Source organism: Branchiostoma floridae, unplaced genomic scaffold, assembly GCF_000003815.2.
Source record: "Branchiostoma floridae strain S238N-H82 unplaced genomic scaffold, Bfl_VNyyK Sc7u5tJ_1353, whole genome shotgun sequence".
NCBI classification, from domain to species: domain Eukaryota; kingdom Metazoa; phylum Chordata; class Leptocardii; order Amphioxiformes; family Branchiostomatidae; genus Branchiostoma; species Branchiostoma floridae.
Window position 1 is genome coordinate 236,377 of NW_023365706.1, and position 15,458 is coordinate 251,834.

At 39.8% G+C, this 15,458-nt stretch overlaps 1 protein-coding gene across 1 annotated transcript; it reads left to right on the top strand.

The window, feature by feature from the left end:
* Positions 1-349: 349 nt before the first annotated feature.
* Positions 350-14,883, top strand: LOC118407465. The gene is made up of 13 exons (XM_035807941.1): positions 350-429; positions 2,146-3,498; positions 3,813-4,050; positions 4,333-4,445; positions 5,045-5,162; positions 5,361-5,502; positions 5,840-6,010; positions 6,679-6,772; positions 7,428-7,625; positions 8,439-8,596; positions 9,052-9,170; positions 9,867-10,210; positions 14,870-14,883. Exons 2-13 carry the CDS (start codon positions 2,706-2,708, stop codon positions 14,881-14,883), a joined length of 2,502 nt encoding a protein of 833 aa, XP_035663834.1. The 5' UTR covers positions 350-429; positions 2,146-2,705.
* The last annotated feature ends 575 nt before the right edge of the window (positions 14,884-15,458 follow it).

Below are 15,458 nucleotides of genomic sequence, written 5' to 3' on the forward strand. Positions count from 1 at the left end.
GATACGTCAAAAAACAACCGGAGACTAACCTCTGCTTGGAGTGTAGGTAAACAGCAGAGCGTTTTTTACCATGTATGTGTAGTGATATAGGTTGATGAATCTAATAGTACTCAATGTAATCTGTATCTGTATCTGTATTATATTTTATATGACCCTGACCTCCCTCATGACCTCAATGAAAAGCGGCCTGCTGGCCGATTTGAGCTTCTCATGAATAAATAAAGGTTCAAACAAAAAAACAAATACCAAGCAGGTAATACAGTTTGGTTGCTGCCGCACAGCGTCGTTGTTCGTGATAGCAATGACATCATTGCCAGCCAATCAGATTTCATATATTTTGACCTATGACCCCGAGTTCCACATCCCGCCAAAAACTGAAAAAGCTGTTCTGTTCAGGCGGTTCGCTCGCACGGCACACGTTCAGAACCGGTAAGTAAACTACTGTAATTTAATTCTTTCATGGGCAAATATTATTGTCGTTAGATTTTTTTTACACAGAAGTGAATGATCGTTTTCATTGTACAGGTCTATATTGCGATCAACGTTACTAGTGTCGAGCTACATGAACATTTGTGTGGCGTAGGGGGGAGGGGGGCGCATTTGATTAGTGAAAAATATATTAGTTTTGAGAGTTTATTTGCAAAATCATGCCCGTTCAAGGCTAATTGCATGTACTCTCCTAGCAGAGCTCGAATCGCGCAGATATAATAGTAGTCAAATTACACCGGCGCTATGCCCATTCAAATCGGAACGGTACAAGCCTATTAAATCTAATCACTTTGGCACATTCAGGGCGTTTTGTACCTAGGTGCTAAGTCTGCGCGAGTTTAGGGTTTCTCCTGCGTTGGCCGTGTGTTCTGAACAGCCAAACCAATAGATAATTAACAAAACAGAAGTTCAGGGCGGGATTTGTCCAGTTAAAGTTGACCCAAGGAGGTTAACTTTCTTTAACCTCCTTGGTTGACCTAACTTGAGTCTTGTCTAAACTACCAAACAAGCGCTCGCCATTTTCTTCAGATAACTGCATGCAACCGTAAACGTTGACTTTGACTTAAATTAGCTACTTTTTTTACATTAAAGCTATTTACGGTGCTTACATTATTATATGTATTTGTTGACTTAATGATATATTTACACATATATACACAGGTAATTCATATTTGGAATTTTGCTTAAAAAATATTTTATTGGGTGTAGAAAGTTTACGTTACGTTATGATGCTTTCAATCTGGCGAGAAAGAATGAGGAATAGGGATCCCAGCGGGTGCTGGCGCGGGCCGCTGAACATGTGCCGGGCGCGAGTTAATCCGGGGCAGTAAAACTATTTGGCTAACGATCTTTTTATGCTTCGGGGGGCGGATTACCAACACGGATTTTGAAAGGATGATTCCCCGCCCCTATGCGTTTTGTTACAGGAATAGCGCCCGGGTGTAATTTTTTTGAACTACTTTAATTAACTGCATGCGCGATTCGATCTCTGCTTGGAGAGTAACTTGCACGTACAGTATAGAAACTAGAGTATACTAGTAGAGCAAGGACGTTATATCAGCTGATATAACGTCCTTGAGTAGAGCCAGTCCATAACATTGGTTTCTAGTCCGTAGTACTATAAGGTACTAAGATTACTATTGTAGGGTTTGACGGTCGGTTATCCAACTTTCTGCAAAATCCGTATCTGTATCAATTGTAACAGTGGGGGCATGGGGGTGGCGGGTGGGTTGTGGTGCTAATTGACCATGCCTCCTTCTTGTTGTTTCACAATATAGCCGGTATAACCGCCATTCGGCGTAACATACCAGCTTCGGGTTGGGCATTGTGATTTGAGTAAAAATGTAGTCTTTTGTTGATCACCTAAATGTTTAAAGCTCGATTGAATTGAGGCAACATTTTTATATACTCTGACTTATAAAGTGCGTTTCATTTTCCACTGTATTCATTGGGCAATATTTACATGCTCTGTGATTCTATTGTGTACAGATTATTCTTAGCTTATAAATTTATAACGACCCCTTTCTATTTCAAATGGGTGTTCACTAATTCTTGTTTTACATATGGCAGATCTTTCATCAAACTCGTTATGATTCAGGTAATTTTTCATCGAGTATATGAATCAATTGACAAATCGACTGAATTTTTGTGTTACAGGGCTTGTTTCCAGTCAAGTTTCTATTTCTCAAGCCTTCTGTTTGCAAAGATATAGCGATAACAAGAGCAGGTTAGCTTTTGGTGGTTGTAGCTTAGATGCCAGGCCAGACCAGCTTCTCGTTCTTTACCCGGGGATCCAAAACATCACATTACTAAGGAAACTCGGAGCACTGGGGTGCATACTGTACCCTTCCTTGTCGGCGCTTTACAGTACTCGTAGAGTACTCGGTGACCGAACATAGACCCAAAACCCTACTGCCGCAACACACTCGAACTGTTCTCGCGAGATGCATATTTTAGAGTAGAGAAGAGTCGGTTAGCTTTCAGGCGTATTTTAGCCAGTAGGTATAATTAGGTAATGAGGCTGATTTACGCTGTTGAGACCTCATCGACAGTCATCCACAAGTTATCACCCGGATATCCCACCTTGTCTCCCCTGTCATCCGCACCCACATGGACTTAGACAACTGATGAACATGGAGTTCACCTACATCTGCGTGCTCATGCGGTACGAATAATCCTTGGCCTGGTGTCCCATTTCCGTGACCAACAGAGCCATAATGCCGGGTCCTACAAAACGACCCAAATTCTACAAACAGTATGGCACCACTGGGAAAGTCCCGCCGCGGTCGGCTAGCAGGTTTAGAAAGAAACTCAGAGACAGAGTCGCCGAGAGCCTTGCGGAGATGCGCAAAGATTATGAATATGACTCAGACGACAGCGACATCGGGGAGACACCGCCCGGTGCCTTTTACCACCTGGAAACAGAACTCACGCGTATATCAACTGCAAGTCTAGAACACCAAGATAGTTCTGAAGAAAGTTCAGGAGAGTCAAGCTCTAGTGAGGACTCAAGCGCATACGACACATGCTCCAGTTGTGATTATTTTGAGTCAAGTTCTGAAGACTCAGAAGACTCAGATATTGAAATGGACGATTTGTGGAGGGAGGAGTCACCTGAAGATTTGACATTTGAGAGAAATCTATTGGAGTTTGGTGGGGATTTATACCCAGGATCACCAGTAACAACAGGAGAGGCCAACACTCTCATTATGATGTATGCATTGAAGCATAATCTTTCCACAGTTGCCCTTGACGACCTGATGAAGCTATTGAATGCCATCTGTTCCAAACCCAACAATATGCTTTCATCCGCCTACAAGATCAAGCAATTTTTTTCTGACAATTTATACCGCGATGGCAGACCAATTGTTCATCAATGCTGTTCCACCTGCCATGCTATGTTTGAACAAGGTCAAACAACATGCAACAGGAATGGATGTGACCGCAGTGCCCCTCCTACTGACTTCTACCACCTGGACATAATACCACAACTGAAGAGGTTCTTTGCAGGTAGGAATTTTTTTAAACTCCATTTTAAATGGTAGTACATATATAGATCTAAGTTCTAACACTACATTTTTGTTTTTGGTGTCTCTGCCTGTGGTAACATCATTGCATAATGAGATGCATAACATTATAAACCTATTTATAAATATGATTGGGTTCCTGGCAATGCTTAAAGCTAAGTGCAGTCACGTAATACTTACTTTTTTTATGCACAAAATTTGCTATAGTAAAGAAGCTCCAATGGTTTTAATGATTGCAATTGTGATCTTTAGTCCAAGAGCATTCTTATATTAAATATCTTCTGTCCTCTGCCCTAGATCCTATGTTCAGGGACAACTTGGAGTGGAAGAACCAGCACAGAGAAGCCCATGTCATAAAGGACATCTATGATGGTCAGGAGTACAGGAAACTGACCAGACGTGGTGGCTTTTTACACAAGAGTGGAAACATCACATTTTGCCTCAACACTGATGGTGTTTCCATCTATGGCTGCAGTAGCAAGGGTTCTCTCTGGCCAGTTTATTTGGCTGTGAATGAGCTACCTCCACATCTAAGGTATGCAAAAAAGTAGTATTTCGAGCCCGGTTAATGTTTCCTGACACTTTTGACACAAATGACATGGTTTGATCTTAAAACATTGTTGCACGTTGAGATGTAATCAATAGAACAGAATTGTCACATCAAGCATTTGATTGATTCATAGTAAACTGTGTTACTATAAGGATGGTGTATACAGAATACAGCATACTCCTAAACATATCCTTGGCCAGTATACCATGTTAGATAAAGGGACACCTACATGACACTTACGACTGTCTTCGCTTTACTCCCTGACAGGTTCACAAAGAAGTACTTAATTCTATGTGGATTTTGGCTCAATGCATCAAAACCTAAAATGACAACATTTTTGAAGCCACTGATGGAGCAGTTAAACAGGATATATACTGAAGGTATTTAGATTTCCATATTGCCACATACAGACTGATAGTGATACACATACATTCACCCTCAAAGTCAGTTGATTTTTCTGCATGAAAACTACAGTTTGACTTGTTATGGTGGTAAGCATACTTTTAGTATCATATGGCTTGCTACCAAATGAAGATTGCAGTTTTTTTTTTTCCAGACAGCAGCCACATCAACATTTTTATTTGAATTATTGACATGAAGTTTCAAATCTTTTAACTATCTTTTCTAAAACTGTAATGCTTATATTTGGTAACTATGGATCTGACAGGTTTCTATGGCAGAATGGATTATAGGGCCAGTAAGGAATACATAATACCCTGCCGTTTTTATTTTATTGTACGAATCAGTCCTATATTGTTACACCATTTTGCTTTTGTTCGTAACTGGATTGTACCAATAGGTACCTTGCTTTCAGTCATTTATTACGTACTCTTGTGTGATTCTCCATCTCTGCCACTCAAGTTATGTTTTTGCTTGATTAAGAACGAGCACATCAGTCATTTTTATAAATACTTTACTCCAGTTAACGAATCCAGCATCCTGGTGACTATAATTTATAAGAGCTTTTTGCAATTCTCAGGATTCCAAGTAAAAGATGCAAAAGGAAAGGAATGCACCGTTCGAGGGATGTTGATGATGGCCACTGTGGACCTACAGGCCAAAGCCATTTGTATGATGATGAAGCAGTACAATGGAGAGTAAGTATCTTTATGATATGGTATAGCTGTCATTTGGCACCAGCTTCTGTATCTTTATAGCATGTTAGACGGTACAACACTACATCTATATGATCAAAACAACATTGGCCTTACTGGAAAAACAATGTTTCAATACCCCAATCCTAGGCTAAGGACACCTTTGTTCATGAAAACATTGACTATTTTTTTTCTGTGCAGATATGGCTGCCATAATTGTGAAGACCCAGGCAAAGCCTTAGGAAGGGGACATCGTGTGTGGCCATATGTGGAGGTATCTACAATGCGGACACATGAGTCGATTATAGAATGTGGATGCCGCAGCGTAGCCAAGAGGAAACCGGTGAGACATAAATGTATATTCCAAGGCAATGCAATCTCTATCTCAGAATATGTAAATTGTATATGATAAGAATCTTTTTATAGTCTGAATCTCTCGTGTCACTGCCACCTTCAGCATACATAACAAACTTTAAGATAGCAAACCTCTACAAACAATGGTTATTAGTTGACAGGCAAAAACATTCAAGTCAGGGCTGATTCATTATATGGATCAACCTCCTTGTATGGATGTATGTCTCTTGTCTGATTTATAAACTTTTGATAAATTGAACAATATGTGCTTTTTATTTGCTATTTCATTTAATTAGCTGTTTAGATTATAATGATTTGACTTACAGGTAATGGGGGTGAAGGGTGCTAGTGCCTTTCTAATCCATGAGCCGTTCAACATGGCGACTGGGTTCCCACCAGATTACATGCATGAACTTCTGCTGGGAGTAGTCAAGACTATACTGGACCTGTGGCTGTCTCCAAGTCATAATAGGGAAGATTTCTACATTGGAGGAATGGTAGGAATTTATTTCTCTACGTTATGGAGGCATTGGGTAAAAGGTAGTATCATTTTCATCCAGGGTTGCCTAGCTCAGTAATAATTGCTGCTTTACAATGGGGTCCTGACCTGGACAAAACAATGGGATTTTAAGTCAACAAATTCATTTGTCTTAAATTTTGAGAATTTTTTTCATAACATGCTTGCATGGTACGTTTGTATTCATCACTGAATGGGTAATGTTAACAGAGTAACATGTTAACATTGCACATGCCATGGCTATTATTTACAGGGGGAAAGATTAACAACAATAGTAAACATCTATCGTGCATGTAATCTCCACACAATAGGGAAAAAATTGTTGAAACGAATTAAGTGACGAAGATAAATGCTGCATATAGACTCAGATGGTTGTGTTTTCCTCTGTATAGCACATCATAGAAGTACTGTAAATGCATCTAATTTCGCGGTGATTTAATTTCACGTTAGTGGGAAAATGGAGTTTTTGCAGTAGCGCCATAGACTGCAGTCTAAAACTATAATGGAAAAATGTTTGCGGTGGTTTAAAGTTTGCGGTGAAGTGGCTACTGCGGAAATTGCGAACATAAAACCACCGCGGACATTTTTGCATTTACAGTAATGTTTCGTATCAGATCAGCCTTAACAGCTTCTTGTTAAACATTTCAGATATCTACCCTGAGTGAACGCATGCAAGCCCTGAAGGTGCCAGACACGATTCCACGTCGTCCAAGGAGTTTAGCAGAAAGGCACCACTGGAAAGGTAATTGCTTAAATCTACAGTTAAACCTGGACTTGGCAACTAGTCAATGGACTGAGATATATAGTCATTGCCAGCATTTCGATTGTCTACATGTGTGTCTAATCTGTCTAGTCTGTATGTGCATTAAAGTGCATGTGGGTATGTTACTAGTTATTACAGTAGCAGTAATTGGTCGGTTAAACATGCGCAATACCTGTTTACCACTTAAATGATGATGACACTGGAATGAGTGATTTTGTAAATTCATAAAGGCAACATTCAATGCCAAACTGTCAATTCAATGTTCAATGTCAAATTGTCAATACTCTATGTCTATGGTATTGATCAAGGTAAGCCTCATCACTATGAGCAACTTAAGACTCCACATGGTATTCACTGGGAATGAGTCTAAATGGGGCCTGAGGAGCAGAGTAGGTAGGACTAGAGATAATTGCTGACATGAGAATGAGTGAACATCCAAACCAAACTGCAAGGCACATTCTCAACTGCCAAGTGGTACCAATTAATACACTAGTATATGAACAGAAAGTCATGAAATGGCTGCAGTGCTGACTCAACAAGATGTTATTACATGTATGATATGTACTGCATGATAGCTAGATGATCAAAGAGTAAACACCTGTATATGTAACCTTATTGTATTTTATTATTCCAGCAAGTGAATTGCGCTCGTGGCTGCTGTTCTTCTCCCTACCACTCCTGCGTGACGTCCTTCCCACAGAGTACTTTGCCCACTACTGTCTTCTTGTAAAAGCTGTGTCCAAACTCCTCAGTGACAGGATCAGTCCCGCTGACTTACAGCTCGCTGACCAGCAGTTAGACATCTTTTGCAAGAGATTTGAAGACTTGTATGGTAAGAAGCTGTGCATGCACATTATCATTAGATATGCTCAAATCAGTGACAGTTTATCACACCACTACTGTAAAAGTCAAAAGTGTACTCTCAAAGCAGCTCTGGCTGTTTTTTAAACGGCTTTCTATTGTATATTGTATCTTGTTTTGTCAAAACTTAACGTTTTAAAAAGTGAACTGGTCTGTCACTTTGAAACACCCTTACCGAGTAACCTGAGTAAGTGGTTTCCGACTGTTGGTGTCATGTTTTCTGTTACAGTATGTGACTACAATTTAGTACTGTAAATGCATTTAAACTATTTTTTAAGTTCGCAGGATGGCGATACTGTGAACATAAAACCACAGAAAAAACTCCATTTTCCTACTACCGAGAAATTGAATCTTGGAAGAATTTAAATCGTCTTAACAGTATGCCATATTCTTGGCAAGTATTATCATTACCATGAGACAGTCTTGTATGTGTAAACTCTGCTATCCGGGGCTGTATATGGCGCCTACCCGCAGGGCCTGCGATGTTGGGCGGGCCATATAGAAGTGAGGTTAAATCAGGCTAAGACTTTCATGGTATTGTTTTCCATTTTCTTGAATATCGCCTATGGGAGTCAATCCTTTTAGTCTCCCTAATGTATTTACTGTAGTTTCTAGGTCTTGTCTGTATTTGTTCCTCCCTATAGAGAATTATTATACTCTAATAGAAGCAAAAAGGATGACACATATTATTACATGATTGGAGGGGGGCATGTTTACATTGAATTCAAGGTTTGCATGCCAGAAAAATCAATAACCTTTTAAGTTTTACATTATTTCCACGTAGGAGAAAGATCACAAACAATGAATATGCACCTGTTGAGGCACTTGGCACACTACACCAGGCTCCTTGGACCCCTGTGGGCATTCAGCTGTTTTGGATTTGAAGGCATGAATGGTCAATTGAGAAGAATGCTCCACGGAACCCGGTTTATCGTAACACAGGTGAGTCTTTCAACCAAATACCAGTCTGATAGAACCAACCTGAACTCAAACATGTTCAGAACCAGCTATGCAGTGACTAATCTGTCCTAGTGATCCTACCTTGTCACGCTCATTGATGCAAATCCAAATATTGATTGAAATGCAAAAATAGACACCTGTTTCAGAATCCAAGCAATTTTGACAAGTTTGGCAAGTTATGAGAAGGAGCATAGGAATTGAATACACATCACTACCAGTGAGCTACATTGTAGCTTGTAGTGCTCCTGTTTGGCTTAGAGGCATTAGTCCAGTACACAGATAGATGTTGGAAAAATTGAACTTAACTACTAGCTTCAATCATAAATTATGTTACTGTATAAATTTGATAAATTTGATAATGATTGATAATCATAATCAATGTTATTAATTTTTTACAGTAACATAATTAAGAGATTGTGCTTCACAATTTATTTCAGATCACATCCACCCTAGCCATTACTCCTGGTCTCCAGCGTCTAGGACGGGCAATGGCCATCAGGAGAGAACCAGACCAGGTGTTGAAACTGGCACAGAAGCTGACATCCAACAATCGAAGGTAAAGATGAATGACCCTGATAAAGTCATTACCGTTTTCATACTACTGCACTTATGTTTGACATACTTGCGCATTATGGTAATATGTTAAAGTCATTTGCCAGCTTAACTTTCCTTGCTGCTTAACCCTGTAAGCAATGCAAATTTGGTACAGGCTGAAGGTTAAATTAGATTCCTGTGATATTGCATGTTGATGTGTTGATTGATAGATTCAATGGCATGTAAATCAGGCAAAGGAAGAGAGTTATGAACTCGATTTGAAAAGAAAAACAACATCACATGGATGCAGGTGCTTGTGCGTGAGAATATACTGTGTCAATGCTTACCTAGCTGGTTTTGTCAGGCACTAAGAAAGTGTCACAGTAATTGTTCCTCGAGGGATATGGAAATGATAACCATGTGCAGCTGTTTATTAGTGCCAAAGCAACTATGTGCAGCTCCATCAAAATATCATAGATATGTAGATATCAAGTACAGCAGGAAACCACTATCAGTACTGGCCTACTTTATAAACCAAGGCATAACAGACTGATAGGAAGGTTGGTAATCTTATGAACCTTGTACGAAGCTTATCAATTTTAATTACATGTACTTTGTGTTGCATGATTATTTTTGATCATTTTGATTATTTTTGATCAGTATTGAAGGGATTTTGTATGTAAAATGTACATATTTACTTCTGTTTCACTTCTCACAGAGCAAAGACAATCAAACTTGCGCCAGGTATCTTTGTACTGGGAAGTATAAAGCCTCGCCCTCTAAATGCCCCTGTTGAAGATGCGGTCAAGGCCTGTCTGCGGAGAATGGGGAAAGACATAGATGACGTGGAAGCTCAGGTCTTCTATCGCCTGGAGCTACAAGGTATCACCATGTATTCGTCAGATTATAACAGAGAGAACCGTAGTAATAATAGGACTGTAGAGTACAGAGATGGTGGCAGTATTTGCTTTGGAGAGATTGTGCTTTTCTGTTGTACACATGGTGAGACCTTGGCTGTTCTTAGAAGTTTTTTGGAGGTAGGGACTCAGCTTGTCAGTACAAGTGAAGGGGAGGGTCTTTTTAGCGAATGCCCACAAACGCCCACTCTAGAGAAGTCCGCGCTGCACGAATCTCATTTTTTTTGCTTGGAATATGTCCACGTTGTGCTCCCATGTATTAATCCTGAGTTTCAAGTCAATCCATCGACCCGAAGTGACATAAATCAAAGTTTTCGATTCTCGATGGTCTTTTTAGCGAACGCCCAGTAAAATGTCTTTTTAGCGAATGCCCACTATATCCACAAAAATATCGGCCGTCGCGCAACGACACCTAAACCTACCGCCACAAACATGTTCAAGATGGTGTCCCATTGATGTGTACGGAGTTTCCGTGCTTTACAAGCATTTTAAGTCCCTGTTTTTGGTCAAAATGTACGGCGACGATACTACCATACTTTAACTATAGCAATTCAAAATGGCGGGCACTAGTCATGTGACCTCCTTGCGGGACTGTTCTATAAGTATCGCGGGAGGGACTGTTGTAGCATAGCTTCTCATACAACCATTTTAGAGTGAATTCTGAACAAGATTTTCATTTCATAATGCTATCATCTGACTGATATTTACAATGTGGTCATTTTTTCTGTGCTATTATTACCCAGGTTTGAGGAACTTAGTGCAAATATGGATATTGATTCACCTCAGTGCCCAATTAATGTACAAAAGTCTCAGACACATTAGTGTTATAAACCTGAATAGGGGCAGGTAACCAATACTAGAAAAACATAGCTATTTATTATTAACAATTATTACTATTTACATTATAACACCCTCCGGTTTAATTTGGGAATCCCGGTTTAATTTGGGACAACCTCCCGTATTTCAGCAACCTTTAACCCCAAAGGCTTAATATCGCATATGTTAGGTAACAATGAGGTTAAGAATACGTAGCAGCCATTGATGACCCCCTGGGGATTAGCCCAATTCTGCAGAATTCTGCAGAATTCTGGGAACTGGAGCCAGAATTCTGCAGAATTCTGGGAGCCTGAGCCAGAATTCTGCAGAATTCTGGAAAGCCTGAGCCAGAATTCTGCAGAATTCTGGGAAGCCTGAGCCAGAATTCTGCAGAATTCTGGGAAGCTAAGCCAGAATTCTGCAGAATTACGAGAACTGAAACCTGGTTCAGGTGTTCTCACAGTTCGCTGAAGTGAGGTTTATTGTTGACGTAGTGTATCTTGGGTGATGGTGGAATCTTTAGACATAGTCCATAGGGAACTCTTTTCTGATTATTGGCCAGATAGACGAGGAAATTGCTCACAGTAAAATGTCAGTAGCTATCAGGAAACTATCAGTGCTAAGAAGAGGATCTGCATGGAGGGTCCGATTACGCCTTACGCTTTAGGATCGTATGCGGGCAGATGCGAGTGGGATCTGTTATGTATCTGAAATTTCAGAGTCATTGTCCTTACAATTTTCAAATACAATTTAGAGTGTCACTTGAATGGTGAAGCAATTCAATGTGCAAGTAGATCTAACCATACCTCAAACAGGCGTTTTAAAGCTTCTACATGTCACTTGTAGCTTAAAATTAAATACCAGAATCCTACATGTGTATTATGTGTTTTACTATCTTTCATTTAGCCATTTCACCTTTCTATGTACAGCGTAATTTTTTAATGTTTAGAAAACAGCATGCGACTACTCTTTGGGAAAAATGGGTACGGATGGGTACGGATGAGGTACGGATCCTGGCAGATACCGTGGTATCCGTCAAATGCAGATGCAGAGGATTCCGCACAAATATGAACCAATCCCAGATTCTTAAAGGATAAGCCAAAATACCGAACAGATGCGACACTGTATCAATAAAAAACACGCAAAGAATACGACGTCGTATATACAAAAAATGTACATAGATCCCTGGCTGTCAACGAACATGAAAATGCTCTTTTTGGGTCAGGAGAGCAAATTAATAGTTTTCGACAAACAAGGTGCATGTCTGATGTCGAGGAACCGTTCATCATGCAATAGAGTTGGTTCTGAGAAAATCGGCCATTGTTTTACGAAACGTGTATTTTTTGTGAAAAATGCTGTTTTTGGCTCAGGAGATCAAATGACCATTTTTCGACAAACAATGTGTATGTCTGATGTCGAGGAACCGTTCTGCATGCAATAAAGTTGGTTCCGAGAAAATCGGACATTGTTTCGCGAAACCTGTATTTTTTTGTGAAAAATGCTCTTTTTCGCTCAGGAGAGCAAATTACCATTTTTCAACAAACAAGGTGCATGTCTGATGTCGAGGAACCGTTCCGCATGCAATAAAGTTGGTTCCGAGAAAATCGGACATTGTTTCGCGAAACCTGTATTTTTTTGTGAAAAATGCTCTTTTTGGCTCAGGAGATCAAATGACCATTTTTCGACAAACAATGTGTATGTCTGATGTCGAGGAACCGTTCCGCATGCAATAAAGTTGGTTCCGAGAAAATCAGACATTGTTTTACGAAACGTGTATTTCTTGTGAAAAAGGCTCTTTTTGGCTCAGGAGATCAAATGACCATTTTTCGACAAACAATGTGTATGTCTGATGTCGAGGAACCGTTCCGCATGCAATAAAGTTGGTTCCGAGAAAATCAGACATTCTCTTGCGAAACGTGTATTTTTTTTATGAAAAATGCTCTTTTTGGCTCAGGAGAGCAAATTACCATTTTTCGACAAACAATGTGTACGTCTGATGTCGAGGAACCGTTCCGCATGCAATAAAGTTGGTTCCGAGAAAATCAGACATTCTCTTGCGAAACGTGTATTTTTTTAATGAAAAATGCTCTTTTGACTCAGGAGAGCAAATGACCATTTTTCGACAAACAATGTGTACGTCTGATGTCGTGGAACCATTCCGCATGCAATAGAGTTGGTTCCGAGAAAATCGGACATTGTTTTATGAAACGTGTATTTTTTGTGAAAAATGCTGTTTTGGGCTCAGGAGATCAAATGACCATTTTTCAACAATGTGTATGTCTGATGTCGAGGAACCGTTCCGCATGCAATAAAGTTGGTTCCGAGAAAATCAGACATTGTTTTACGAAAAGGGAATTTTTTGTGAAAAATGCTCTTTTTGGCTCAGGAGAGCAAATGACCATTTTTCGACAAACAATGTGTATGTCTTATGTCGAGGAACCGTTCCGCATGCAATGAAGTTGATTCCGAGGAAATCGGACATTGTTTTGGGAAACCTGTATTTTTTGCGAAAAAGGCTCTTTTTGGCTCAGGAGAGCAAATTAACATTTTTCAACAAACAATGCGTATGTCAGATGTTGAGGAACTGTTCCGCATGCAATGAAGTTGATTCCGAGGAAATCAAACGTCTTTTCATGACACCTGTATTCTTTGTGAAAAATGCTCTTTTTGGCTCTGACAGGAGAGCAAATTACCATTTTTCGACAATGTGTATGCTTGAGGTTGAGGAACTGTTCCGCAAGATGCATGTCTAACGTTGTTTTTTTGAGATTGGCACTGTTCCCGTTCGTGTGTATCCTGTATAGAAATGGCGAAGTAAACCATAGCCAGTATAACACTCTCAGAATTCGTTCACTGCACATTTTACTACAAGTTTAGATTTGGTGGCTTATATCAAGCGTAGGATGAGAAATCTTTAACTTAAATCATTAACTTTCATTTGATATTTAACTTTCATTAGACATTCGCACTCTTCATTAGGTATCAAGTGGGGCAACGAATCCATAGAAAATACGGAAAAGGATTTGCAAGGACCCATTTGCCGTGAGGTGGGGCAACGTACATGTATACACAGTCAATTTTTTTAGGGCAATGCCTTCAACATATTGAGCGCTGAATTCGAAGACCCAAAGCATTGCAAGGGAAGTCGGAGAATTTTTAATTCTAACCCTCTAAAATGGTATTTCCCACATTTTTATGGACAAATTTTCCTGCTTAAAGCTTAATGACTAGTGTTAAGCTGTCATTAAGCTTAAAGCTTAATGACAATTCTGTTGGCAGGAAATGTTTTTAGGACGACGCAGTTGATCTCCTTTGGATAATTGAGTCATCATTACAGTCATTCACACAGTGTTTAGTTGCCTTGTTATGTACAATTTCTTACAAACTTGTACTACTTGATCAATAGTGATGAAACACTGCATTGCCATTGCTTTTTCAAGGCACCTCTATACTGTACTTAATACCAGTAGCCTCTAGTTTATCTAAGTAAGTAGGTGTGACAGATTGATTGTTAGGGAGTTTCCCATGTGACATCACTAAAGCCACTTGCTACAGTACACATGCATCATGTCAGCCGTGACAGAATGTCTACTAGTAGTAGTATGTTCCCAGACCTTGGCATGAAATTGCAATTCAAGTGTGTAATCACAGGCCTGGGATGCCCTGTCTGCTTAGTCTCTCCTTGTTCAGAAGATTGTGTGCACTTTTGTACCTCACAAAGCAATGAAACAACCCTAATAGGCTAGCTGTCTGGGAAAGCACACATACCTTGGGCTCCAAGCAGATCCTATAGTAGCATAAGATAGCATCTAAAGCTGGCTGTGTGAGGAGTTTTGCTACCGGCGCAAATGGACACCTTTTGGATGACTACACTCCTTGGCCAGTTTGGTACTATCTTTTGCCATTGTAGTGTCTGCTTCGAGATTAGATGAGTATAACATCTGTTGGTTGAAGGTCCCTTTCATGATCCTTCTTGTTTCCCCTATAGGAGCTCCCCTATAGTTTCTGATGCCTGGGGCCACTTGCAGCCATGTACATGACTGTATACATTGCATTGTGTAATGTCACCAGTGAACACACTGTGTGCTAGCCTGGTATCCAGCTGTAATAAAGCTCCCAGGCTATATTACGGCTGGATACCAGGCTATCAGTGTGCACCCTTCTGGGAGAGAAAGAAATTATCGAATGCCTATCTGGACCTCTGCTAAGATGATCAGTAACCACATCCTTGGATGTGCATAGAACTCTTAACTTGCAAACCAGCTAAAACGTAAATCTCTTTTTTACCACTGCAATTTCATTTCTAGACTTGGGCTAAGAACAAACTTTATCAATGGTCTTATATATATATATATATATATATATATATATATATATATATATATATATATATATATATATATATATTGGGAAAGTGGAAATATAACTCTGTCTGGGGCCTTGATAGCATCCTGCCAGTAAGACAAGTACCACTGTGTGTGTGTGTGTGTGTGTGTGTGTGTGTGTGTGTGTGTGTAAGAATGGGCTTGCCAGGAAAAGAAATTTGTTTCTTTATTGAATATCTATCTTCTATAACA

Coding starts and splice junctions, on each gene's coding strand:
- LOC118407465 (XM_035807941.1), top strand. CDS start 2,706: ATGCCGGGTCCTACAAAACGACCCAAATTCTACAAACAGTATGGCACC. Junction 6,011..6,678: donor ATTTCTACATTGGAGGAATG/GTAGGAATTTAT, acceptor TAAACATTTCAG/ATATCTACCCTGAGTGAACG. Junction 9,171..9,866: donor CTGACATCCAACAATCGAAG/GTAAAGATGAAT, acceptor CACTTCTCACAG/AGCAAAGACAATCAAACTTG.